General features: G+C 48.1%; 2 protein-coding genes, 1 long non-coding RNA gene and 1 pseudogene across 4 annotated transcripts; 3 read left to right on the top strand and 1 right to left on the bottom strand.

Annotated features, from left to right (window-relative positions):
• Window positions 1-8: 8 nt before the first annotated feature.
• Window positions 9-5,262, top strand: LOC143827122 (uncharacterized). The gene is given in 7 exon segments (XM_077316391.1): window positions 9-121; window positions 726-858; window positions 1,231-1,301; window positions 1,516-1,642; window positions 2,783-2,911; window positions 3,184-4,950; window positions 4,953-5,262. Coding segments are annotated over 6 exon segments (2,325 nt in total). The 5' UTR covers window positions 9-121; window positions 726-797; the 3' UTR covers window positions 5,123-5,262.
• A 4,088-nt stretch (window positions 5,263-9,350) lies between these two features.
• LOC143827123 (uncharacterized) lies at window positions 9,351-13,416 on the top strand (annotated as a pseudogene). Its single transcript, XR_013227193.1, has 5 exons — window positions 9,351-9,488; window positions 10,138-10,270; window positions 10,639-10,709; window positions 10,924-11,050; window positions 11,447-13,416. The product of XR_013227193.1 is annotated as an uncharacterized LOC143827123 (transcript).
• On the bottom strand, window positions 11,721-23,105 carry LOC143827133 (uncharacterized). Its single transcript, XR_013227198.1, has 3 exons — window positions 22,973-23,105; window positions 21,968-22,051; window positions 11,721-11,851 (listed from the first exon to the last, which is right to left on the bottom strand). It is a non-coding gene; the product is annotated as an uncharacterized LOC143827133 (long non-coding RNA).
• On the top strand, window positions 17,506-24,121 carry LOC143827121 (uncharacterized). Its single transcript, XM_077316390.1, is given in 7 exon segments — window positions 17,506-17,636; window positions 18,264-18,396; window positions 19,355-19,425; window positions 19,644-19,770; window positions 21,309-21,437; window positions 21,710-23,809; window positions 23,812-24,121. Coding segments are annotated over 6 exon segments (2,658 nt in total). The 5' UTR covers window positions 17,506-17,636; window positions 18,264-18,335; the 3' UTR covers window positions 23,982-24,121.
• The last annotated feature ends 1,882 nt before the right edge of the window (window positions 24,122-26,003 follow it).

Genomic DNA, 26,003 nt, shown 5'->3' with positions numbered 1-26,003 from the left:
ACTTTTGGCCAGAGAGAGGAAGGAGGTCAGGTCTGCAGCAGCGAAGAATCCAGTGCGGGATCCCACTTTGCAAGGAAGCGGGGGAGGATTGCAGCCGGATCTAGGGAAGGTCTCCTTGCAAGTAAATCATGGAGTGTGGGGGGGGGGGATTAGATGTTGGAAGGGAGAGAGTAGGTTTTCCTCCACTATGTAACAAAGGGGAGGGAAGGGAGGGGTCATCGGTCCCTTTTATAACTACAGGCCAATGATCTTTGATAGTAAATATTCTCTCTCTGAATACGGATGGGTCTACGAAGGCGGGAGGGACCTGGGACCCACGGGGGACGGGGGGCAGAGGGCGCAGCAGACGGGGAAACATTTCGGCGAGGCTCTGCTGTGAACTGGGTGGCACAGAACTGCGGTGGGGTTTCTCTTGCCATTCGCAGGAGAAGGTCCGTTGCATTCCCTCCAGGACGGCCGTAAGGGCAGCCCCAGCCCTGCACGAGGGAGGGAGGGAGGGGCAGCCCAGGACTGGGTTACTCCCGAGAAGCCCCACTGTACTGCAGTAGCCTGTTCAGAATCCGGTCTGCCCATCCAGCTTGTGGCAACGTTTCCGGATTGTTCAGCATCTGCTTAGCCTCCGTCAGCGGCCTCTTTGACTGGATAATTTGTTGCCCCCCTAGATAATCCTTGTGGTTGCAGAGACCCATTCCTTGCTCTCCTCCCTTCCTTCTCTTTTGTTCCAGGGGTCGGGACCCTCCGTGAAGACCGAAGCCACCGAAGGAGCTCCGCCCGAGGAGGGGCAGAAGGCGCAGGCCATGGATCGTGCCCAAGATGCGTCTACCTGTGGGAAGGACTCCTCTTGGCTGGGTGCATTTGGTGGGTCGAGGGTGCCGGTCAGGGAAAAAATTAAATTCTTCGTCACACGATGCGGAATTCATTTGCGGCACTCTGTGTCCTCATGGATTTACTCATAAAATAATACATAAAACAGCAACCTCCTTTCCCCGGGCGGCCTCGTTTCCCCCTCCCTCTTTCCCTCCCACCCAGGCCAGGTACAAAGGTCTGGAACTTGTGTTCAGCCTTTACAATCTCTGAGGCTTGTGCACACCTCATGTTTCCCTCCGGCCTCCCCCAGAATTTAGTAAAAAGCATGAAAAAGCTTGGTGTTTGAGGCAGAGAACAAACAAGCAAAATCTCTTCCTCCCTCCCTCCCTCCCTCCCTCCCTCCCTCCTTTGTCTCCCTCGCAGGCAGGACAGAGATGCCCCTGAACCGTCGTCTCCTCAGAGGTGTGGAATCGGCTGCTGCCCCTCCAGTCCAGGTAGGAGAGGTGAGAGGGGGTCAGCCCAGGGCCCTCCTCCTCCCCCAGGGGGGCTCCTGCAGTCTCTGCGAGGGGTCCAGGCGGGAGATGCTCTGAGCCCCCTCCCCTTGACCCAGCCCAAGCCAAGCGCCCTGTCCCTTCCCAGACACCTCCCTTCCGGGGGTCAGTCTCTGCCAGGAGAGATCTCTGAGGGGGGGTCTGCTTTCTCCTGCAGGGCCCCTTTTCCTTGGAGGAGGTGTCCGTCTCTTTCACGGAGGCCGAATGGGCCCTTCTTGATCCCGGACAAAGAGCTCTGCACGCGGAAGTCATGCTGGAGATCTCTCAGGCTGTGGCCTTTCTGGGTAAGGATCCCACACTGGGGCCAAAATTGCAAATGGCTGCCATTTTGATCCCCCACTAGAGCATCATTTCAACAAACAATAGAATGGCCAATCCCTAGCTAGGTCTGGGGGAGGAGCTCCCTTTTGCAGGCCCTGCACAATTGTGGTAGTTCAGGAAGGTCCTGATCTCCTCAGGGAGCTCCTTCCACCAGGTGGGGGCCAGGAATGAAAAGGCCCTGGCCCTTGTGGAGGTCCGACGTGCCTCTTTAGGGCCAGGGATCCGTAGCCAGTTGGAGGTGGCGAGTGTAGAGCTGCTATCTCAAGCCTGTGGCCCCAGGTTGCCATGGAGCTGTGAAACCTTATCTTTGTGTTGAAATATCATGCTTTTCCTCTAATGCTTTCTTTGATGATGACAAGGACCGTGGAGATCTGGGAACACACAACCGGTGTGGGCATGGGGTGCGGGTGGGTGGGTTTGGGCCTGGTTCTACAGGAGGGAAACTTTACATCCCCTGGCAGTTCCGTCAGACCTCAAACATGAGTTTAATCGAATTCAGTGGCCATCTGTACAGATGTCCTGGGTGCTACGGGAGTCCTGTCATTGGTAACCTCGCAGCAGTATATGTGTTAACGGTTGCCACCTAACCCTACTATGCACAAAAGTGGTCATCTTAATGACCCAGGAAGCTCTCAAGCCCCCTTAGCACGTCATGAGGATAACGTTCACCTCGCTTCCCTTTGGCCTATACCTTCCGGGACCCCAAGTTCATCTGGTCAACAACCCAATCAAGGGCCCTCCTCGATGGGATTTCCCAGAGGCTGTCAGAGCCCCCTTAATCCCCCTCCCTCCCGGTTTCACGACTGGATATAGGGTCTCTCAAGGAACCAGCTCCCACCTACTGAAGTCCGGCCTTGACAAAGATCAGGCTGTTCGCTCAAAAGGGAGACCCAAGGCAGGAATACCTGCAGGTGGGACCAGGACACTTAATAACCACCTTAAGCCTTGAGGTGCTTTTCCTCACAGATCCATTCCCCTGACACTGGGTGGGATTGTGGCCTTTGACCTTGACCACGGATCCAGCCTTTGAACAGAATTTAAATGCTGGAATTTCTTGCTTTCCCCATAGAAGAATGATCTCTCTCTCTCTCTCCCTTTCTCAGCAAAAGAAGCCAGAAGGCCAAGAGAGACTCTGGTGGAGACGGACAAAGGGCTCGCAGGCCAAGAATTCCTGGCGAATTCCTCCAGAGGATCCCAAGGGCAGGTTTCCTTCCCACAGGAGCTGGCTGAGAGTGAGTATCTCTGACGGTGATACACAGGGAAGGGGCAATGAACAGCCCTGGGGTATTTCTGACCCCCTCCTGAGCAACATTTGGTTTCATACAATCATACACCCTGCAGGAGTGGGAGGGGCGGCCTTCTTGGGGGTTCAAAACTCCTTCTGGGCAGCTGTGGCTGTTTGGGGGAGGATGAGGTATCCTTAAAGAGTAGATATTCTGGGGAAAGGGTGTTCAGATCAGCCAAGCAGGACTAGGGGCTGACAGGACCTCTCTCTTTATTCCAGCAGAGGATGACCAGTGGAATGAGGAGGTGGAGAAACTGAGAGTTCGAAAGGAAAACGTGAATGACCAGGAAAGGAATCAAGGACAACTTCAGAGAAAGAAAGGCGGCCATGTGGTTGAGAAGCAAGCTGGAATAAAAATTAATGTGCATTTTCCAAACCACAGGATAATGGAGGCAAAGAAATGCATTCACTGTGGAAAGTACTTCAAAAATAGATCACAACTTCTTGTACACCACAGAACTCACACGGGGGAGAAACCTTTTGCATGCTCTGACTGTGGAAAGAGATTCTGTCAAAGAAGCCATCTTCGAGAACATCGAGTAACTCATAGAGTAGAGAAACCTTTTGCATGCTCAGAATGTGGCAAGACGTTCAGTCGCAGTGGCACTCTTCAACAACATCAAAAAACCCATACGGGGGGGAAACCTTTTGGATGCTCAGAGTGTGGCAAGACATTTAGTCGCAGTGGTCATCTTCAGGAACATCAAAGAACCCACTCAGGGGAGAAACCTTTTGGATGCTCAGAGTGTGGCAAGACATTTAGTCGCAGTGGTGAACTTCAACAACATCAAAGAATCCATACAGGGGAGAAACCTTTTGGATGCTCAGAGTGTGGCAAGACATTTAGTCAAAGTGGTCATCTTCAGGAACATCAAAGAACCCACTCAGGGGAGAAACCTTTTGGATGCTCAGAGTGTGGCAAGACATTTAGTCGCAGTGGTGGTCTTCAGGAACATCAAAGAACCCACTCAGGGGAGAAACGTTTTGGATGCTCAGAGTGTGGCAAGACATTTAGTCGCAGTGGTCATCTTCAGGAACATCAAAGAACCCACTCAGGGGAGAAACCTTTTGGATGCTCAGAGTGTGGCAAGACATTTAGTCAAAGTGGTCATCTTCAGGAACATCAAAAAACCCACTCAGGGGAGAAACCTTTTGGATGCTCAGAGTGTGGCAAGACATTTAGTCGCAGTGGTGGTCTTCAAAAACATCAAATAATCCATACAGGGGAGAAACCTTTTGGATGCTCAGAGTGTGGCAAGACATTTAGTCGCAGTGGTGAACTTCAACAACATCAAAGAATCCATACAGGGGAGAAGCCTTTTGGATGCTCAGAGTGTGGCAAGACATTTAGTCAAAGTGGTGGTCTTCAGGTACATCAAAGAACCCACTCAGGGGAGAAACCTTTTGGATGCTCAGAGTGTGGCAAGACATTTAGTCGCAGCAGTGGTCTTCAACAACATCAAAGAATCCATACAGGGGAGAAACCTTTTGGATGCTCAGAGTGTGGCAAGACATTTAGTCGCAGTGATCATCTTCAGGAACATCAAAGAACCCACTCAGGGGAGAAACCTTTTGGATGCTCAGAGTGTGGCAAGAAATTTAGTCGCAGTGGTGGTCTTCAAAAACATCAAATAATCCATACAGGGGAGAAACCTTTTGGATGCTCAGAGTGTGGCAAGACATTTAGTCGCAGTGGTGGTCTTCAACAACATCAAAGAATCCATACAGGGGAGAAACCTTTTGGATGCTCTGAGTGTGGCAAGACATTCAGTCGTAGTGGCGGTCTTCAGGAACATCAAAGAACCCACTCAGGGGAGAAACCTTTTGGATGCTCAGAGTGTGGAAAGAGATTCAGTCAGAGTCGCACTCTTCAGCAGCATCAGAGAATCCACACCGGGGAGTAACCTTTTGAATATTTAGAGTGTCGAAAGAGATTCAGTCAAAGTAGTACTCTTCAGCAACATGAAAGAACCCACACGGGGGAGAATACTCAGAGTGTGGAAAGAGTTTCAGTGTTAATGGCGGTCTTCAACGCCATCAAACAAGCCACATAGGGGAGAACCGTATTAGTTGCACTGAGTGTAGCAGGAGATTCAGCCAGAAATTCCATGTTCAGCAGCATCTAAGAACCCACACAGTTACAACTATCAGTTATTAGTATTATTGTTATGATTATTCATATGTTATGGATTGTTTCATGTACTGTTCATACGTTCCATGTAAACCGCCCTGAGCCTCCGGGGTGGGTGGTATATAAATATCATAAATAAATAAATAAATAAAATTATTAAAGATGAACCATGATTCAATAGACCTCGTAAAGGTAGATCCCATCAATTATTTGCAGCCAGCAAAAAATTTTTTATTCTTGCCTTCAATTCCTCAAGTATACCCTCATTAATTTTACAATGCCCGGCCTTACTGGAGCCAGTTCAACTAGATAACTCCGTTGAGGAAGACCTCCCTAATTCTTTTGCTAATTTACCATACTGTGAGGGAAAAGCAGTTACCATCAGACCGGGAGTGTGATGCTTTATTGCCTTTGGCTCAGATACTTAGCTTCCTCGAACCTCTGCTCAGTAGCGACAAACCTATAAGGGCTGGGCAAAATCCGAAGAACAATTGGTTTGATCAAGAGTGCAGAGAGCCTAAAATGAAGTTACTAAATTGCCTGAGACGGATCAGATATGATCAGAGCGAATCTAACATGCTAAGGGCAGCAAAGTTAAAAGTAAACCTGATCCAAAAAAAGCCCAAAACAAAAAATAAAGGTTATGCAAAAGGTATGTGGAAGAAATTAGAGATAGTCACTAAAGAGAAAAATGAGGCACACTTCTGGGGGCTGATGAGATTTGATCAGCAACTGGAAGCTCAAAACTCCACGAACACTTGGTTTGATCACTTTTCAAAAAAATTGGAACTGCGAGCCACTTAGACCGATTATGCACTGGGAACTTTACGGCCCCAGCTCCCGTGCAGGAGCACAAATCGGGGCTGGATGAGGTGCACCAGGCCAAATGCTCCCCCGTGTGGGTGCAGGAAGAGGAGGTAGAGCAACCTGCCACGACTAAAACTCCAGCCTGCAGCCCAGCATGAAACCTCCAGTGCATAAATGGTCATATCCCAGCTCTCTGGGACAGATGACAATCCACAGGGCCCCGGTGGCAGCAACAGAGGTCAGAGATATAATTTCAGCGCTGGCTTCAGGCAAATGACTTGGAGAAGATCTGCTACCCTCTGACTTCTTTAAAACCTTTCCTGACTGGTGGTCTCTGATCTTAGCCAAGATGTTGATACAAATCAACAACATGGGTAAATTCCCAGAAGGTTGTAAGACGAGTATTGTAGTCCCAAAACATAAAAAAGGGGATAAAACAGACCCATACAATTACCGTCCAGTTAGCTTATTAAACATATCTTCTAAGATCTATGGTAAATTTTTACTTAAAAAGCTGGAAGACTGGGCCGATAAAAATAATGCAATCTTCCCACACCAAGCGGGGTTCAGAAAAGGACATTCCACAATAGATCACTGCCAAACGCTTTACCATCTGGCTGCTTATGGAATGAATGGTCCAGCCAAAGCTTTATATGTGGCCTTTGTTGACTTAGCAGCAGCCTTTGACTCTATCGCTAGGGAGCTTTGGCAGAAGCTAGATAGGACAAAGTTGGATGAGCGTCTTATGTCCCTTTTGCGCCAATTACGTACTGACACATTGGCAAAACTTAAAGTGGGACCATCAGGATCTGTAACAAAGGATATTCCAATCAGAAACGGAGTCAAGCAAGGCTGGGTCCTGGCTCCTTTGCTCTTTAATTTGTTTATTAACGATATCAAGTCAAGTCTTTATTATTACGGTACTAGACCAGTAGTCAAATTTAAGATACATAAAAACATCTGGCATTAACAAGATAAAAGAACGACATTAATGATATAGTGCAGAGATTAGCCAGCATACAATTTGTGGCAACCTCTACAGGCCAGCGGAAAATCTCTGTCTTGCTGTATACGGATGATATGGCAATTTTCTCTCTGATCAGTGTCGGATTAAGTAGGCTGCTGGACGGATTGGGTGATTACTATAGAGAGGATGCTCTAACTGTTAACTATCAAAACTAAAAATCATTGTCTTTAAAAGAAAACCAAAAAGATCAACTTGGAGCATACAGGGCACCCAAATCGAATAATGAAAATCATTTAAGTATTTAGGTGTGACATTCTCTGACACCCTGTCATGAAATGTCCATGTAGCATCCCTAAAAGCCTCAGCAATAAAGACCTTGGGGGCAATCATGAGATTTTACCCTACAAAGGGGGGACACCTCATAGAACCAGGTATCAAACTTTTCACAACTAAGATCATCCCCAGATTACTGTATGGTATTGAAGTTTGGGGCAGGAAGGAGCAAGCGCTCAGTGGCTAACAAGCCATTCAGAACACCTTCATGAGATGTGTCTTAGCCCTTCCCAAAGGGGCCCGGGCTGCCTTGATAAGGACAGAGCTTGGACTTCCCTCTTTTAGACCTCGCGCTCATCTAGCCCTGCTAAATGGTGGAAGAAAAATATACTGCCTACTGCAAACTCTTTCAGCCATCAGTGCTTTAACTCTGCCTTAGAAGTTAAAGGGCCACTTTCTGCCTTCATAGATGGTATTGTTTCACATTACACGGTCCAAGATGATTGATAGCAAAATTAGGAAATAACAAAGACCTAAGAGAGTGTGTTTTCCTCCAGGATGCAAAAATTGTGCAGTCCAGGTGTGCCCTGTGGTTTAAGACCCTTAAGAAAGATCACAGCAGAGCCCTGTATCTGGATAATATATATATGTGAGCAAGCTAAGGGTAGTATTCTTAGCCCTGAGATTTTAGTCAATGCCCTCTTCTGTTCTGACTGGGAGATATGCTCAAATTCCTCTTTTGCAACATCTCTGTATCTGGGGGAACCCAGCAGTTCAAGATGTGCCACACTCTCTATTGGAGTGCCCACTTTGCACAGATCCTAGGGGGAAACTTCTAAATGAAATTATACCAGGAGCATTGTCTTCCGCTCATGATAAATTAAGGTATTTGCTTCCCTGTACGGACCCATTTGTGACACAAAGGTTTACCACCTTTGCGTTGGCTGCAAGAAAGATACAAGCTAGCCTAGTGGCAGATACTGTGGGCAAATGAGCAGAACGTACGAATTGTGTACTTTTTATTCTGTGTGTATTTTTAACAATTTTAATGGCCTACGGCCTAGTGCAATAACTTTTGTCTTGAGTGTATAAGAAGATTCATTATGATTCAGTATGAGTGACCATCTCCCGTGCCATCACACAGGGGGGAAACCTTCCGGATGCTCTGAGAGTACAAAGAGACTGAGTGACCGTGGCCCTCTTCAGTGGCTTTAAAGAGCTCCCAGACTGGGAAAACCTTTTGAATCCTCCAAGCGTGGAGTTTCAGTCACTGTGGAAATCATCTGCAGCTATAGTGTATGTTTTGAATGTTTGTGCGTATGAAAATTTAAATTGTAAAAAAGAAATCTTGTATGGCATCTAAGAAAACGTAGGAGAGATCATGTAACTGCTTAAAGGTAAAGGTAAAGGTCTCCCCTATGCTAGCACCGGGTCATGTCTGACCCTTGGGGTGACGCCCTCCAGCGTTTTCATGGCAGACTCAATACGGGGTGGTTTGCCAGGGCCTTCCCCAGTCATTACCGTTTACCCCCCAGCAGCAAACTGGGTCCTCATTTTACCGACCTCGGAAGGATGGAAGGCTGAGTCAACCTTGAGCCGGCTGCTGGGATTGAACTCCCAGCCTCATGGTCAGAGCTTTCAGACAGCATATCTGCTGCCTTTCCACTCTGCGCCACAAGAGGCTCTTGTATTAAACATCTTAGGTGGAGGCTTTGGTTGTCCATAGACAGTACTATTCCACCGCCCCAATAGTCCAGGAGCACCTTTAAGACCAACAAAGATTTATTCAAGGCGTGAGCCTTCCAGTGCAAGCACTCTCCCTTAGCCTCTATTTCTCTGGAGGGACTCAGGACCCAGCTGAGTCCTAAAATCCCAACGGGGCTATGGGCACAGTATATGGAGACCGTTTCGATTAGACTTTGCAATGGATTCTAGTCCATAGAGCGGTTAATCTTTTTGCATATTTTCAAGAAAGCATGTCTCAGGTCATTTCAATGCTGTAGGCAACCTTAACGGGGCGGGTTACTTCCAAGGAGCTCCCCTGAGCTGCACCCTGGCCGGAATCCACTTGGTCAGTCTGAGCGAGGGAAGGTGGAGAGGGGATTTTTTTCTTTTCTGTCCAGCTCTGCAAGGGTTAAGGGTACTGATTTCTTTCCTAGAGAGGCCAAGCAAGGGAGGGGGGCTAAGAGAGGAAAGGCTCATGCAGGGGGGGGGAGGGTCTTTTTGGCAAGAGAGAGGTCAGGTCTGCAGCAGCAGCAGCAGCAGCAAAGAGGGAACCAGATCCAGGGAACGTTCCTTGCACAGGAGTGGGGGAGGCTTGCAGCCGGATCTAGGGAAGGTTTCCTTGTAAGTAAATCGTGTGTGTGTGTGTGGGGGGGGGGTTAGATGTTGGAAGAGAGAGGGAAGGGGGGTCATTGGTCCCTTTTTGAACTACAGGCCAATGATCTTTGATAGTAAATAATCTCTCTCTGAATACGGATGGGTCTACGAAGGCAGCTGACCGCTGCTTTCCATAGGCTCTGTTGCCCGGCAGCCCCATCTTCGGGAGGGACCTGGGACCCAGCCAAGCTCCAAAGGCCCCACGGGGGACGGAGGGGGGGGCAGAGGGCGCAGCAGACGGGGAAACATTTCGGCGAGGCTCTGCTGTGAACTGGGTGGCACAGAACTGCGGTGGGGTTTCTCTTGCCATTCGCAGGAGAAGGTCCCTTGCATTCCCTCCAGGACGGCCGTAAGGGCAGCCCCAGCCCTGCACGAGGGAGGGAGGGAGGGGCAGCCCAGGACTGGGTTACTCCCGAGAAGCCCCACTGTACTGCAGTAGCCTGGTCAGAATCCGGTCTGCCCATCCAGCTTGTGGCAACGTTTCCGGATTGTTCAGCATCTGCTTAGCCTCCGTCAGCGGCCTCTTTGACTGGATAATTTGTTATCCCCCTAGATAATCCTTGCGGTTGCAGAGACCCATTCCTTGCTCTCCTCCCTTCCTCATCTTTTGTTCCAGGGGTCGGGACCCTCCGTGAAGACAGAAGCCACCGAAGGAGCTCTGCCCGAGGAGGGGCAGAAGGCGCAGGCCATGGATCGTGCCCAAGATGCGCCTACCTGTGGGAAGGACTCCTCTTGGCTGGGTGCATTTGGTGGGTCGAGGGTGCCGGTCAGGGAAAAAATTAAATTCTTCGTCACACGATGCGGAATTCATTTGCGGTACTCTGTGTCCCCATGGATTTACTCATAAAATAATACATAAAACAGCAACCTCCTTTCCCCGGGCGGCCTCGTTTCCCCCTCCCTCTTTCCCTCCCACCCAGGCCAGGTACAAAGGTCTGGAACTTGCATTCAGCCTTTACAATCTCTGAGGCTTGTGCACACCTCATGTTTCCCTCCGGCCTCTCCCAGAATTTAGTAAAAAGCGTGAAAAAGCTTGGTGTTTGAGGCAGAGAACAAACAAGCAAAAACTCTTCCTTCCTTCCTCCCTCCCTCCCTCCCTCCTTTGTCTCCCTCGCAGGCAGGGCAGAGATGCCCCTGAACCGTCGTCTCCTCAGAGGTGTGGAATCGGCTGCTGCCCCTCCAGTCCAGGTAGGAGAGGTGAGAGGGGGTCAGCCCGGGTCCCTCCTCCTCCCCCAGGGGGGCTCCTGCAGTCTCTGCAAGGGGTCCAGGCGGGAGATGCTCTGAGCCCCCTCCCCTTGCCCCACCCCAAGCGAAGCGCCCTGCCCCTTCCCAGACGCCTCCCTTCCGGGGGTCAGTCTCTGCCAGGCGAGATCTCTGAGGGGGGGTCTGCTTTCTCCTCCAGGGCCCCTTTTCCTTGGAGGAGGTGTCCGTCTCTTTCACGGAGGCCGAATGGGCCCTGCTGGATCCCGGACAAAGAGCTCTGCACGCGGAAGTCATGCTGGAGATCTCTCAGGCTGTGGCCTTTCTGGGTAAGGATCCCACACTGGGGCCAAAATTGCAAATGGCTGCCATTTTGATCCCCCACTAGAGCATCATTTCAACAAACAATAGGATGGCCAATCCCTAGCTAGGTCTGGGGGAGGAGCTCCCTTTTGCAGGCCCTGCACAATTGTGGTAGTTCAGGAAGGTCCTGATCTCCTCAGGGAGCTCCTTCCACCAGGTGGGGGCCAGGAATGAAAAGGCCCTGGCCCTTGTGGAGGTCCCACGTGCCTCTTTAGGGCCAGGGATCCGTAGCCAGTTGGAGGTGGCGAGTGTAGAGCTGCTATCTCAAGCCTGTGGCCTCAGGTTGCCAGGGAGCTGTGAAACCTTATCTTTGTGTTGAAATATCATGCTTTTCTTCTAATGCTTTCTTTGATGATGACAAGGACCGTGGAGATCTGGGAACACACAACCGGTGTGGGCACCACACCACAGAACTCACACGGAGGAGAAACCTTTTGGATGTTCTGACTGTGGAAAGAGATTCTGTCAAAGAAGCCATCTTCGAGAACATCGAGTAACTCATAGAGTAGAGAAACCTTTTGCATGCTCAGAGTGTGGAAAGCGATTCTGTCAAAGTAGCAGTCTTCAACAACATCAACGCATCCACACAGGGGAGAAACCTTTTGCATGCACTGACTGTGGAAAGAGATTCAATCAGAGAGGCCATCTTCAAGAACATCAAACAACTCATCCAGGGGCGAAACCTTTTGCATGCTCTGACTGTGGAAAGAGATTCTGTCAAAGAAGCCATCTTCGAGAACATCGAGTAACTCATAGAGTAGAGAAACCTTTTGCATGCTCAGAATGTGGCAAGACGTTCAGTCGCAGTGGTTATCTTCAACAACATCAAAAAACCCATACGGGGGGGAAACCTTTTGGATGCTCAGAGTGTGGCAAGACATTTAGTCGCAGTGGTCATCTTCAGGAACATCAAAGAACCCACTCAGGGGAGAAACCTTTTGGATGCTCAGAGTGTGGCAAGACATTTAGTCGCAGTGGTGGTCTTCAGGAACATCAAAGAACCCACTCAGGGGAGAAACCTTTTGGATGCTCAGAGTGTGGCAAGACATTTAGTCGCAGTGGTGATCTTCAACAACACCAAAGAACCCACTCAGGGGAGAAACCTTTTGGATGCTCAGAGTGTGGCAAGACATTTAGTCGCAGCAGTGGTCTTCAACAACATCAAAGAATCCATACAGGGCAGAAACCTTTTGTGTGTTCAGAATGTGGCAAGACATTTAGTCGCAGTGGTCATCTTCAGGAACATCAAAGAATCCATACAGGGGAGAAACCTTTTGTATGCTCAGAGTGTGGCAAGACATTTAGTCGCAGTGGTGGTCTTCAACAACATCAAAGAATCCATACAGGGGAGAAACCTTTTGTATGCTCAGAGTGTGGCAAGACATTTAGTCTCAGTGGTGATCTTCAACAACACCAAAGAATCCATACTGGGGAGAAACCTTTTGGATGCTCAGAGTGTGGCAAGACATTCACTCGCAGTGGTCATCTTCAACAACACCAAAGAATCCATACTGGGGAGAAACCTTTTGGATGCTCAGAGTGTGGCAAGACATTTAGTCGCAGTGGTGATCTTCAACAACACCAAAGAATCCATACTGGGGAGAAACCTTTTGGATGCACAGAATGTGGAAAGAGATTTAGTCGGAGACGCGATCTTAAGCGCCATCAAACAACCCACACAGGGGAGAAACCGTATGGATGCTCAGAGTGTGGAAAGACATTCAGCCACCCTAACACTCTTCACAAATATCAAAGAACCCATACAGGAGAGAAACCTTTTGGATGCTCAGAGTGTGGCAAGACATTCAGTCGTAGTGGCGGTCTTCAGGAACATCAAAGAACCCACTCAGGGGAGAAACCTTTTGGATGCTCAGAGTGTGGAAAGAGATTCAGTCAGAGTCGCACTCTTCAGCAGTATCAGAGAATCCTCACCGGGGAGTAACCTTTTGAATATTTATAGTGTCGAAAGAGATTCAGTCAAAGTAGTACTCTTCAGCAACATGAAAGAACCCACACGGGGGAGAATACTCAGAGTGTGGAAAGAGTTTCAGTGTTAATGGCGGTCTTCAACGCCATCAAACAAGCCACATAGGGGAGATCCCTATTAGTTGCACTGAGTGTGGCAGGAGATTCAGCCAGAAATTCCATGTTCAGCAGCATCTAAGAACCCACACAGTTACCACTATCAGTTATTAGTATTATTGTTATGATTATTCATATGTTATGGATTGTTTCATGTACTGTTCATACGTTCCATGTAAACTGCCCTGAGCCTCCGAGGTGGGTGGTATATAAATATAATAAATAAATAAATAAAATTATTAAAGATGAACCATGATTCAATAGACCTCGTAAAGGTAGATCCCATCAATTATTTACAGCCAGCAAAAAAATTTTTATTCTTGCCTTCAATTCCTCATGTATACCCTCATTAATTTTACAATGCCCGGCCTTACTGGAGCCAGTTCAACTAGATAACTCCGTTGAGGAAGACCTCCCTAATTCTTTTGCTAATTTACCATACTGTGAAGGAAAAGCAGTTACCATCAGACCGGGAGTGTGATGCTTTATTGCCTTTGGCTCAGATACTTAGCTTCCTCGAACCTCTGTTCAGTAGCGACAAACCTATAAGGGCTGGGCAAAATCCGAAGAACAATTGGTTTGATCAAGAGTGCAGAGAGCCTAAAATGAAGTTACTAAATTGCCTGAGACGGAGCAGATATGATCAGAGCGAATCTAACATGCTAAGGGCAGCAAAGTTAAAAGTAAACCTGATCCAAAAAAAGCCCAAAACAAAAAATAAAGGTTATGCAAAAGGTATGTGGAAGAAATTAGAGATAGTCACTAAAGAGAAAAATGAGGCACACTTCTGGGGGCTGATGAGATTTGATCAGCAACTGGAAGCTCAAAACTCCACGAACACTTGGTTTGATCACTTTTCAAAAAAATTTGGAACTGCGAGCCACTTAGACCGATTATGCACTGGGAACTTTACGGCCCCAGCTCCCGTGCAGGAGCACAAATCGGGGCTGGATGAGGTGCACCAGGCCAAATGCTCCCCCGTGTGGGTGCAGGTAGAGCAACCTGCCACGACTAAAACTCCAGCCTGCAGCCCAGCATGAAACCTCCAGTGCATAAATGGTCATATCCCAGCTCTCTGGGACAGATGACAATCCACAGGGCCCCGGTGGCAGCAACAGAGGTCAGAGATATAATTTCAGCGCTGGCTTCAGACAAATGACTTGGAGAAGATCTGCTACCCTCTGACTTCTTTAAAACCTTTCCTGACTGGTGGTCTCTGATCTTAGCCAAGATGTTGATACAAATCAACAACATGGGTAAATTCCCAGAAGGTTGTAAGACGAGTATTGTAGTCCCAAAACATAAAAAAGGGGATAAAACAGACCCATACAATTACCGTCCAGTTAGCTTATTAAACATATCTTCTAAGATCTATGGTAAATTTTTACTTAAAAAGCTGGAAGACTGGGTCGATAAAAATAATGCAATCTTCCCACACCAAGCGGGGTTCAGAAAAGGACATTCCACAATAGATCACTGCCAAACGCTTTACCATCTGGCTGCTTATGGAATGAATGGTCCAGCCAAAGCTTTATATGTGGCCTTTGTTGACTTAGCAGCAGCCTTTGACTCTATCGCTAGGGAGCTTTGGCAGAAGCTAGATAGGACAAAGTTGGATGAGCGTCTTATGTCCCTTTTGCGCCAATTACGTACTGACACATTGGCAAAACTTAAAGTGGGACCATCAGGATCTGTAACAAAGGATATTCCAATCAGAAACGGAGTCAAGCAAGGCTGGGTCCTGGCTCCTTTGCTCTTTAATTTGTTTATTAACGATATCAAGTCAAGTCTTTATTATTACGGTACTAGACCAGTAGTCAAATTTAAGATACATAAAAACATCTGGCATTAACAAGATAAAAGAACGACATTAACGATATAGTGCAGAGATTAGCCAGCATACAATTTGTGGCAACCTCTACAGGCCAGCGGAAAATCTCTGTCTTGCTGTATACGGATGATATGGCAATTTTCTCTCTGATCAGTGTCGGATTAAGTAGGCTGCTGGACGGATTGGGTGATTACTATAGAGAGGATGCTCTAACTGTTAACTATCAAAACTAAAAATCATTGTCTTTAAAAGAAAACCAAAAAGATCAACTTGGAGCATACAGGGCACCCAAATCGAATAATGAAAATCATTTAAGTATTTAGGTGTGACATTCTCTGACACCCTGTCATGAAATGTCCATGTAGCATCCCTAAAAGCCTCAGCAATAAAGACCTTGGGGGCAATCATGAGATTTTACCCTACAAAGGGGGGACACCTCATAGAACCAGGTATCAAACTTTTCACAACTAAGATCATCCCCAGATTACTGTATGGTATTGAAGTTTGGGGCAGGAAGGAGCATGCGCTCAGTGGCTTATAATCCATTCAGAACACCTTCATGAGATGTGTCTTAGCCCTTCCCAAAGGGGCCCGGGCTGCCTTGATAAGGACAGAGCTTGGACTTCCCTCTATTAGAGCTCGCGCTCATCTAGCCCTGCTAAATGGTGGAAGAAAAATATACTGCCTACTGCAAACTCTTTCAGCCATCAGTGCTTTAACTCTGCCTTAGAAGTTAAAGGGCCACTTTCTGCCTTCATAGATGGTATTGTTTCACATTACACGGTCCAAGATGATTGATAGCAAAATTAGGAAATAACAAAGACCTAAGAGAGTGTGTTTTCCTCCAGGATGCAAAAATTGTGCAGTCCAGGTGTGCCCTGTGGTTTAAGACCCTTAAGAAAGATCACAGCAGAGCCCTGTATCTGGATAATATATATATGTGAGCAAGCTAAGGGTAGTATTTTTAGCCCTGAGATTTTAGTCAATGCCCTCTTCTGTTCTGACTGGGAGATATGCTCAAATTCCTCTTTTGCGACATCTCTGTATCTGGGGGAACCCAGCAGTTCAAGATCTGCCACACTCTCTATTGGAGTGCCCACTTTGCACAGATCCTAGGGGGAAACTTCTAAATGAAATTATACCAGGAGCATTTTCTTCCGCTCATGATAAATTAAGGTATTTGCTTCCCTGTACGGACCCATTTGTGACACAAAGGTTTACCACCTTTGCGTTGGCTGCAAGAAAGATACAAGCTAGCCTAGTGGCAGATACTGTGGGCAAATGAGCAGAACGTACGAATTGTGTACTTTTTATTCTGTGTGTATTTTTAACAATTTTAATGGCCTACGGCCTAGTGCAATAACTTTTGTCTTGAGTGTATAAGAAGATTCATTATGATTCAGTATGAGTGACCATCTCCCGTGCCATCACACAGGGGGGAAAGCTTCCGGATGCTCTGAGAGTACAAAGAGACTGAGTGACCGTGGCCCTCTTCAGTGGCTTTAAAGAACTCACAGACTGGGAAAACCTTTTGAATCCTCCAAGCGTGGAGTTTCAGTCACTGTGGAAATCATCTGCAGCTATAGTGTATGTTTTGAATGTTTGTGCGTATGAAAATTTAAATTGTAAAAAAGAAATCTTGCATGGCATCTAAGAAAACGTAGGAGAGGTCATGTAAGTGCTTAAAGGTAAAGGTATCCCCTGTGCAAGCACCGGGTCATGTCTGACCCTTGGGGTGACGCCCTCCAGCGTTTTCATGGCAGACTCAATACGGGGTGGTTTGCCAGTGCCTTCCCCAGTCATTCCCGTTTACCCCCCAGCAAGCTGGGTACTCATTTTACCGACCTCGGAAGGAGGGAAGGCTGAGTCGACCTTGAGCCGGCTGCTGGGATTGAACTCCCAGCCTCATGGGCAGAGCTTTCAGACAGCACATCTACTGCCTTTCCACTCTGCGCCACAAGAGGCTCTTGTGTTAAACATCTTGGGTGGAGGTTTTGGTTGTCCATAGACAGTACTATTCCCCCGCCCCAATAGTCCAGGAGCACCTTTAAGACCAACAAAGATTTATTCAAGGCGTGAGCCTTCCAGTTCAAGCACTCTCCCTTAGCCTATATTTCTCTGGAGGGACTCAGGACCCAGCTGAGTCCTAAAATCCCAACGGGGCTATGGGCACAGTATATGGAGACCGTTTCAATTAGACTTTGCAATGGATTCTAGTCCATAGAGCGGTTAATCTTTTTGCATATTTTCAAGAAAGCATGTCTCAGGTCATTTCTATGCTGTAGGCAACCTTAATGGTAGCCCCGGGGCAGGTTACTCCCGAGGAGCCCCCCTGAGCTGCAGCCCGGCCGGAATCCACTTGGTCAGTCTGTTTGAGCGAGGGAAGGTGGAGAAGGGATTGTTTTCTTTTCTGTCCAGCTCTGCAAGGGTTAAGGGGACTGATTTCTTTCCTAGAGAGGCCAAGCACGGGAGGGGGGCTAAGAGAGGAAAGGATCATCCAGGGGAGGGGGAGTGTCTTTTTGGCAAGAGAGAAGTCAGGTCTGCAGCAGCAGCAGCAAAGAGGCAAGGCGCAGATCCAGGGAACGTTCCTTGCAAAGGAGTGGGGGAGGCTTGCAGCCGGATCTAGGGAAGGTTTCCTTGTAAGTAAATCGTGGGGTGGGGGGGGGTTAGATGTTGGAAGAGAGAGGGAAGGGTCCCTTTATGAACTACAGGCCAATTATCTTTGATAGTAAATAATCTCTCTCTGAATACGGATGGGTCCACGAAGGCAGCTGACCGCTGCTTTCCATAGGCTCTGTTGCCCGGCAGCCCCATCTTCGGGAGGGACCTGGGACCCAGCCAAGCTCCAAAGGCCCCACGGGGGAGGGGGGGCCAGAGGGCGCAGCAGACGGGGAAACATTTCGGCGAGGCTCTGCTGTGAACTGGGTGGCACAGAACTGCGGTGGGGTTTCTCTTGCCATTCACAGGAGAAGGTCCCTTGCATTCCCTCCAGGACGGCCGTAAGGGCAGCCCCAGCCCTGCACGAGGGAGGGAGGGAGGGGCAGCCCAGGACTGGGTTACTCCCGAGAAGCCCCACTGTACTGCACTAGCCTGTTCTGAATCCGGTCTGCCCATCCAGCTTGTGGCAACGTTTCCGGATTGTTCAGCATCTGCTTAGCCTCCGTCAGCGGCCTCTTTGACTGGATAATTTGTTATCCCCCTAGATAATCCTTGCGGTTGCAGAGACCCATTCCTTGCTCTCCTCCCTTCCTTCTCTTTTGTTCCAGGGGTTGGGACCCTCCGTGAAGACAGAAGCCACCAAAGGAGCTCCGCCCGAGGAGGGGCAGAAGGCGCAGGCCATGGATCGTGGCCAAGATGCGCCTACCTGTGGGAAGGACTCCTCTTGCCTGGGTGCATTTGGTGGGTCAAGGGTGCCGGTCAGGGAAAAAATTAAATTCTTCGTCACACGATGCGGAATTGATTTGCGGCACTCTGTGTCCCCATGGATTTACTCATAAAATAATACATAAAACAGCAACCTCGTTTCCCGGTCGTTTCCCCCACCCTCTTTCCCTCCCACCCAGGCCAGGTACAAAGGTCTGGAACTTGCGTTCAGCTTTTATAATCTCTGAGGCTTGTGCACACCTCATGTTTCCCTCCGGCCTCTCCCAGAATTTAGTAAAAAGCGTGAAAAAGCGGTGTTTGAGAAAGAGAACAAAGAAGCAAATACCCTTCCTTCCTTCCTTCCTTCCTTCCTTCCTTCCTTCCTTCCTTCCTTCCTTCCTTCCTTCCTTCCTTCCTTCCTTCCTTCCTTCCTTCCTTCCTTCCTGCCTTCCTGCCTTTCCTGCTGCCTCTCCCAGAATTTAGTAAAAAGCGTCAAAAAGCTTGGTGTTTGTGGCAGAGAACAAACAAGCAAACACCCCTCCTTCCTTCCTTCCTTCCTTCCTTCCTTCCTTCCTTCCTTCCTTCCTTCCTTCCTTCCTTCCTTCCTTCCTTCCTTCCTTCCTTCCTGCCTTCCTACCTTCCTGCCTTCCTTCCTGCCTACCTTCCTTCCTTCCTGCCTTCCTTCCTGCCTTCCTGCCTTCCTGCCTTCCTGCCTTCCTTCCTTCCTTCCTTCCTTCCTTCCTTCCTTCCTTCCTTCCTTCCTTCCTTCCTTCCTTCCTTCCTTCCTTCCTTCCTGCCTGCCTGCCTGCCTGCCTGCCTGCCTGCCTGCCTGCCTGCCTGCCTGCCTTCCTGCCTTCCTGCCTTTCCTGCTGCCTCTCCCAGAATTTAGTAAGAAGTGTGAAAAAGCTTGCTGAGTGTACGAAGAATCAGGTGATAAAAGAATCGGGGAACAAGCTAGCAAAGACCCTCCCTCCCTCCTTTGTCTCCCTCGCAGGCAGGGCAGAGATGCCCCTGAACAGTCGTCTCCTCAGAGGTGTGGAAGCACCTGCTGCCCCTCCAGTCCAGGTAGGAGAGGTGAGAGGGGGTCAACCCGGGTCCCTCCTCCTCCCCCAGGGGGGCTCCTGCAGTCTCTGCAAGGGGTCCAGGCGGGAGATGCTCTGAGCCCCCTCCCCTTGACCCAGACCAAGCCAAGCGCCCTGTCCCTTCCCAGATGCCTCCCTTCCGGGGTTCAGTATCTGCCAGGCGAGATCTCTGAGGGTGGGGGGGTCTCCTTTCTCCTGCAGGGCCCCTTTTCCTTGGAGGAGGTGTCCGTCTCTTTCACGGAGGCCGAGTGGGCCCTGCTGGATCCCGGACAAAGAGCTCTGCACAAGGAAGTCATGCGGGAGATCTCTCAGGATCTGGCCTTTCTGGGTAAGGATCCCTCCCGGGGGCCAAAATTGCAAATGGCTGCCATTTTGATGTGCCCTGAATCAAAATATTGAGTAGCAATACACCCTTTTGAGGCCTTGGGGAGGCCTGTGGCTGGGTGGCGGAGCTCCTTCTTGGCATGCGGAAGGCCCCTGGTTCAATCCCCGGCATCTCCAGTTCCACTAATCAAGTAGGACATTTTGACAGGGCAGAAGACCGTTTCCTGCTGTATTACAAATACCTGTGATCTGCAAATGACCCTCCCAGCAACCAAAGCCTGGTCCTCATAGTTCAATGCTCACAATTTATTTTTATTCAATTCATTAATTTATTTAGATTAGATGTCGATATCGCCCTTCCCTATGGCTCTGGACGGTTTACATTAAACCTTGTAGAACATTTACAGAGAACGATTTCAATCTAAGGGAGAACAATGACATCCCCACTAGAGCATCATTTCAACAAACAATAGGATGGCCAATCCCTAGCTAGGTCCGACCTCTCAGTCTGGGGGAGGAGCTCCCTTTTGCAGGCCCTGCACAATTGTGGGAGTTCAGGAAGGTCCTGATCTCCTCAGGGAGCTCCTTCCACCAGGTGGGGGCCAGGAATGAAAAGGCCCTGGCCCTTGTGGAGGTCCCACGTGCCTCTTTAGGGCCAGGGATCCGTAGCCAGTTGGAGGTGGCGAGTGTAGAGCTGCTATCTCAAGCCTGTGGCCCCAGGTTGCCAGGGAGCTGTGAAACCTTATCTTTGTGTTGAAATATCATGCTTTTCTTCTAATGCTTTCTTTGATGATGACAAGGACCGTGGAGATCTGGGAACACACAACCGGTGTGGGCATGGGGTGCGGGTGGGTGGGTTTGGGCCTGGTTCTACAGGAGGGAAACTTTACATCCCCTGGCAGTTCCGTCAGACCTCAAACATGAGTTTAATCGAATTCAGTGGCCATCTGTACAGATGTCCTGGGTGCTACGGGAGTCCTGTCATTGGTAACCTCGCAGCAGTATATGTGTTAACGGTTGCTACCTAACCCTACTATGCACAAAAGTGGTCATCTTAATGACCCAGGAAGCTCTCAAGCCCCCTTAGCACGTCATGAGGATAACGTCCACCTCGCTTCCCTTTGGCCTATACCTTCCGGGACCCCAAGTTCATCTGGTCAACAACCCAATCAAGGGCCCTCCTCGATGGGATTTCCCAGAGGCTGTCAGAGCCCCCTTAATCCCCCTCCCTCCCGGTTTCACGACTGGATATAGGGTCTCTCAAGGAACCAGCTCCCACCTACTGAAGTCCGGCCTTGACAAAGATCAGGCTGTTCGCTCAAAAGGGAGACCCAAGGCAGGAATACCTGCAGGTGGGACCAGGACACTTAATAACCACCTTAAGCCTTGAGGTGCTTTTCCTCACAGATCCATTCCCCTGACACTGGGTGGGATTGTGGCCTTTGACCTTGACCACGGATCCAGCCTTTGAACAGAATTTAAATGCTGGAATTTCTTGCTTTCCCCATAGAAGAATGATCTCTCTCTCTCTCCCTTCCTCAGCAAAAGAAGCCAGAAGGCCAAGAGAGACTCTGGTGGAGACGGACAAAGGGCTCGCAGGCCAAGAATTCCTGGCGAATTCCTCCAGAGGATCCCAAGGGCAGGTTTCCTTCCCACAGGAGCTGGCTGAGAGTGAGTATCTCTGACGGTGATACACAGGGAAGGGGCAATGAACTGCCCTGGGGTATTTCTGACCCCCTCCTGAGCAACATTTGGTTTCATACAATCATACACCCTGCAGGAGTGGGAGGGGCGGCCTTCTTGGGGGTTCAAAACTCCTTCTGGGCAGCTGTGGCTGTTTGGGGGAGGATGAGGTATCCTTAAAGAGTAGATATTCTGGGGAAAGGGTGTTCAGATCAGCCAAGCAGGACTAGGGGCTGACAGGACCTCTCTCTTTATTCCAGCAGAGGATGACCAGTGGAATGAGGAGGTGGAGAAACTGAGAGTTCGAAAGGAAAACGTGAATGACCAGGAAAGGAATCAAGGACAACTTCAGAGAAAGAAAGGCGGCCATGTGGTTGAGAAGCAAGCTGGAATAAAAATTAATGTGCATTTTCCAAACCACAGGATAATGGAGGCAAAGAAATGCATTCACTGTGGAAAGTACTTCAAAAATAGATCACAACTTCTTGTACACCACAGAACTCACACGGGGGAGAAACCTTTTGCATTCTCTGACTGTGGAAAGAGATTCTGTCAAAGAAGCCATCTTCGAGAACATCGAGTAACTCATAGAGTAGAGAAACCTTTTGCATACTCAGAGTGTGGAAAGCGATTCAGTCAAAGTAGCAGTCTTCAACAACATCAACGCATCTACACAGGGGAGAAACCTTTTGGATGCACTGACTGTGGAAAGAGATTCCGTCATAAAGGCCATCTTCATGAACATCAAATAACTCATACAGGGGAGAAACCTTTTAGATGCCCAGAGTGTGGGAAGAAGTTTAGTCGACGTTGGACTCTTCAGCGACATCAAATCATCCACACAGGGGAGAAACCCTTTGAATGCTTACAGTGTGGCAAGAGATTCAGTCACAGTAGCACTCTTCAGTGGCATCAAAACACCCACACGGAGAAACCTTTTGGATGGTCAGAATGTGGCAAGACGTTCAGTTGCAGTGGCACTCTTCAACAACATCAAAGAACCCATACGGGGGGGAAACCTTTTGGATGCTCAGAATGTGGCAAGACATTTAGTCAAAGTGGTGGTCTTCAGGAACATCAAAGAACCCACTCAGGGGAGAAACCTTTTGTATGCTCAGAGTGTGGCAAGAAATTTAGTTGCAGCGGTGGTCTTCTAAAACATCAAATAATCCATACAGGGGAGAAACCTTTTGGATGCTCAGAGTGTGGCAAGACATTTAGTCAACGTGGTCATCTTCAGGAACATCAAAGAACCCACTCAGGGGACAAACCTTTTGGATGCTCAGAGTGTGGCAAGAAATTTAGTCGCAGTGGTGATCTTCTAAAACATCAAATAATCCATACAGGGGAGAAACCTTTTGGATGCTCAGAGTGTGGCAAGACATTTAGTCAACGTGGTCATCTTCAGGAACATCAAAGAACCCACTCAGGGGAGAAACCTTTTGGATGCTCAGAGTGTGGCAAGAAATTTAGTCGCAGTGGTGGTCTTCAAAGTCATCAAATAATCCATACAGGGGAGAAACCTTTTGGATGCTCAGAGTGTGGCAAGACATTTAGTCGCAGTGGTGAACTTCAACAACATCAAAAAATCCATACAGGGGAGAAACCTTTTGGATGCTCAGAGTGTGGCAAGACATTCAGTCACAGTGGTGGTCTTCAAAAACATCAAAGAATCCATACAGGGGAGAAACCTTTTGGATGCTCAGAGTGTGGCAAGACATTTAGTCGCAGCAGTGGTCTTCAACAACATCAAAGAATCCATACAGGGGAGAAACCTTTTGGATGCTCAGAGTGTGGCAAGACATTTAGTCGCAGTGGTCATCTTCAGGAACATCAAAGAACCCACTCAGGGGAGAAACCTTTTGGATGCTCAGAGTGTGGCAAGAAATTTAGTCGCAGTGGTGGTCTTCAACAACATCAAATAATCCATACAGGGGAGAAACCTTTTGGATGCTCAGAGTGTGGCAAGACATTTAGTCGCAATGGTGAACTTCAACAACATCAAAGAATCCATACAGGGGAGAAACCTTTTGGATGCTCAGAGTGTGGCAAGACATTTAGTCGCAGCAGTGGTCTTCAACAACATCAAAGAATCCATACAGGGGAGAAACCTTTTGAATGCTCTGAGTGTGGCAAGACATTCAGTCGTAGTGGCGGTCTTCAGGAACATCAAAAAACCCACTCAGGGGAGAAACCTTTTGGATGCTCAGAGAGTGGAAAAAGATTCAGTCACAGTCGCACTCTTCAGCAGCATCAGAGAATCCACACCGGGGAGTAACCTTTTGAATGTTTAGAGTGTCGAAAGAGATTCAGTCAAAGTAGTACTCTTCAGCAACATGAAAGAACCCACACGGGGGAGAATACTCAGAGTGTGGAAAGAGTTTCAGTGTTAATGGCGGTCTTCAACGCCATCAAACAAGCCACATAGGGGAGAACCGTATTAGTTGCACTGAGTGTAGCAGGAGATTCAGCCAGAAATTCCATGTTCAGCAGCATCTAAGAACCCACACAGTTACAACTATCAGTTATTAGTATTATTGTTATGATTATTCATATGTTATGGATTGTTTCATGTACTGTTCATACGTTCCATGTAAACCGCCCTGAGCCTCCGGGGTGGGTGGTATATAAATATCATAAATAAATAAATAAATAAAATTATTAAAGATGAACCATGATTCAATAGACCTCGTAAAGGTAGATCCCATCAATTATTTGCAGCCAGCAAAAAAAATTTTATTCTTGCCTTCAATTCCTCAAGTATACCCTCATTAATTTTACAATGCCCGGCCTTACTGGAGCCAGTTCAACTAGATAACTCCGTTGAGGAAGACCTCCCTAATTCTTTTGCTAATTTACCATACTGTGAAGGAAAAGCAGTTACCATCAGACCGGGAGTGTGATGCTTTATTGCATGTGGCTCAGATACTTAGCTTCCTCGAACCTCTGTTCAGTAGCGACAAACCTATAAGGGCTGGGCAAAATCGGAAGAACAATTGGTTTGATCAAGAGTGCAGAGAGCCTAAAATGAAGTTACTAAATTGCCTGAGACGGAGCAGATATGATCAGAGCGAATCTAACATGCCAAGGGCAGCAAAGTTAAAAGTAAACCTGATCCAAAAAAAGCCCAAAACAAAAAATAAAGGTTATGCAAAAGGTATGTGGAAGACATTAGAGATAGTCACTAAAGAGAAAAATGAGGCACACTTCTGGGGGCTGATGAGATTTGATCAGCAACTGGAAGCTCAAAACTCCACGAACACTTGGTTTGATCACTTTTCAAAAAAATTTGGAACTGCGAGCCACTTAGACCGATTATGCACTGGGAACTTTACGGCCCCAGCTCCCGTGCAGGAGCACAAATCGGGGCTGGATGAGGTGCACCAGGCCAAATGCTCCCCCGTGTGGGTGCAGGAAGAGGTAGAGCAACCTGCCACGACTAAAACTCTAGCCTACAGCCCAGAATGAAACCTCCAGTGCATAAATGGTCATATCCCAGCTCTCTGGGACAGATGACAATCCACAGGGCCCCGGTGGCAGCAACAGAGGTCAGAGATATAATTTCAGCGCTGGCTTCAGACAAATGACTTGGAGAAGATCTGCTACCCTCTGACTTCTTTAAAACCTTTCCTGACTGGTGGTCTCTGATCTTAGCCAAGATGTTGATACAAATCAACAACATGGGTAAATTCCCAGAAGGTTGTAAGACGAGTATTGTAGTCCCAAAACATAAAAAAGGGGATAAAACAGACCCATACAATTACCGTCCAGTTAGCTTATTAAACATATCTTCTAAGATCTATGGTAAATTTTTACTTAAAAAGCTGGAAGACTGGGTCGATAAAAATAATGCAATCTTCCCACACCAAGCGGGGTTCAGAAAAGGACATTCCACAATAGATCACTGCCAAACGCTTTACCATCTGGCTGCTTCTGGAATGAATGGTCCAGCCAAAGCTTTATATGTGGCCTTTGTTGACTTAGCAGCAGCCTTTGACTCTATCGCTAGGGAGCTTTGGCAGAAGCTAGATAGGACAAAGTTTGATGAGCGTCTTATGTCCCTTTTGCGCCAATTACGTACTGACACATTGGCAAAACTTAAAGTGGGACCATCAGGATCTGTAACAAAGGATATTCCAATCAGAAACGGAGTCAAGCAAGGCTGGCTCCTGGCTCCTTTGCTCTTTAATTTGTTTATTAACGATATCAAGTCAAGTCTTTATTATTACGGTACTAGACCAGTAGTCAAATTTAAGATACATAAAAACATCTGGCATTAACAAGATAAAAGAACGACATTAATGATATAGTGCAGAGATTAGCCAGCATACAATTTGTGGCAACCTCTACAGGCCAGCGGAAAATCTCTGTCTTGCTGTATACGGATGATATGGCAATTTTCTCTCTGATCAGTGTCGGATTAAGTAGGCTGCTGGACGGATTGGGTGATTACTATAGAGAGGATGCTCTAACTGTTAACTATCAAAACTAAAAATCATTGTCTTTAAAAGAAAACCAAAAAGATCAACTTGGAGCATACAGGGCACCCAAATC

The sequence above is a fragment of the Paroedura picta genome, chromosome 17 (genome assembly GCF_049243985.1).
Source record: "Paroedura picta isolate Pp20150507F chromosome 17, Ppicta_v3.0, whole genome shotgun sequence".
Taxonomy (NCBI): Eukaryota; Metazoa; Chordata; class Lepidosauria; order Squamata; family Gekkonidae; genus Paroedura; species Paroedura picta.
Note: the sequence above shows the minus strand (reverse complement) of the source record. Positions and strands in the feature narration are given on the sequence as shown.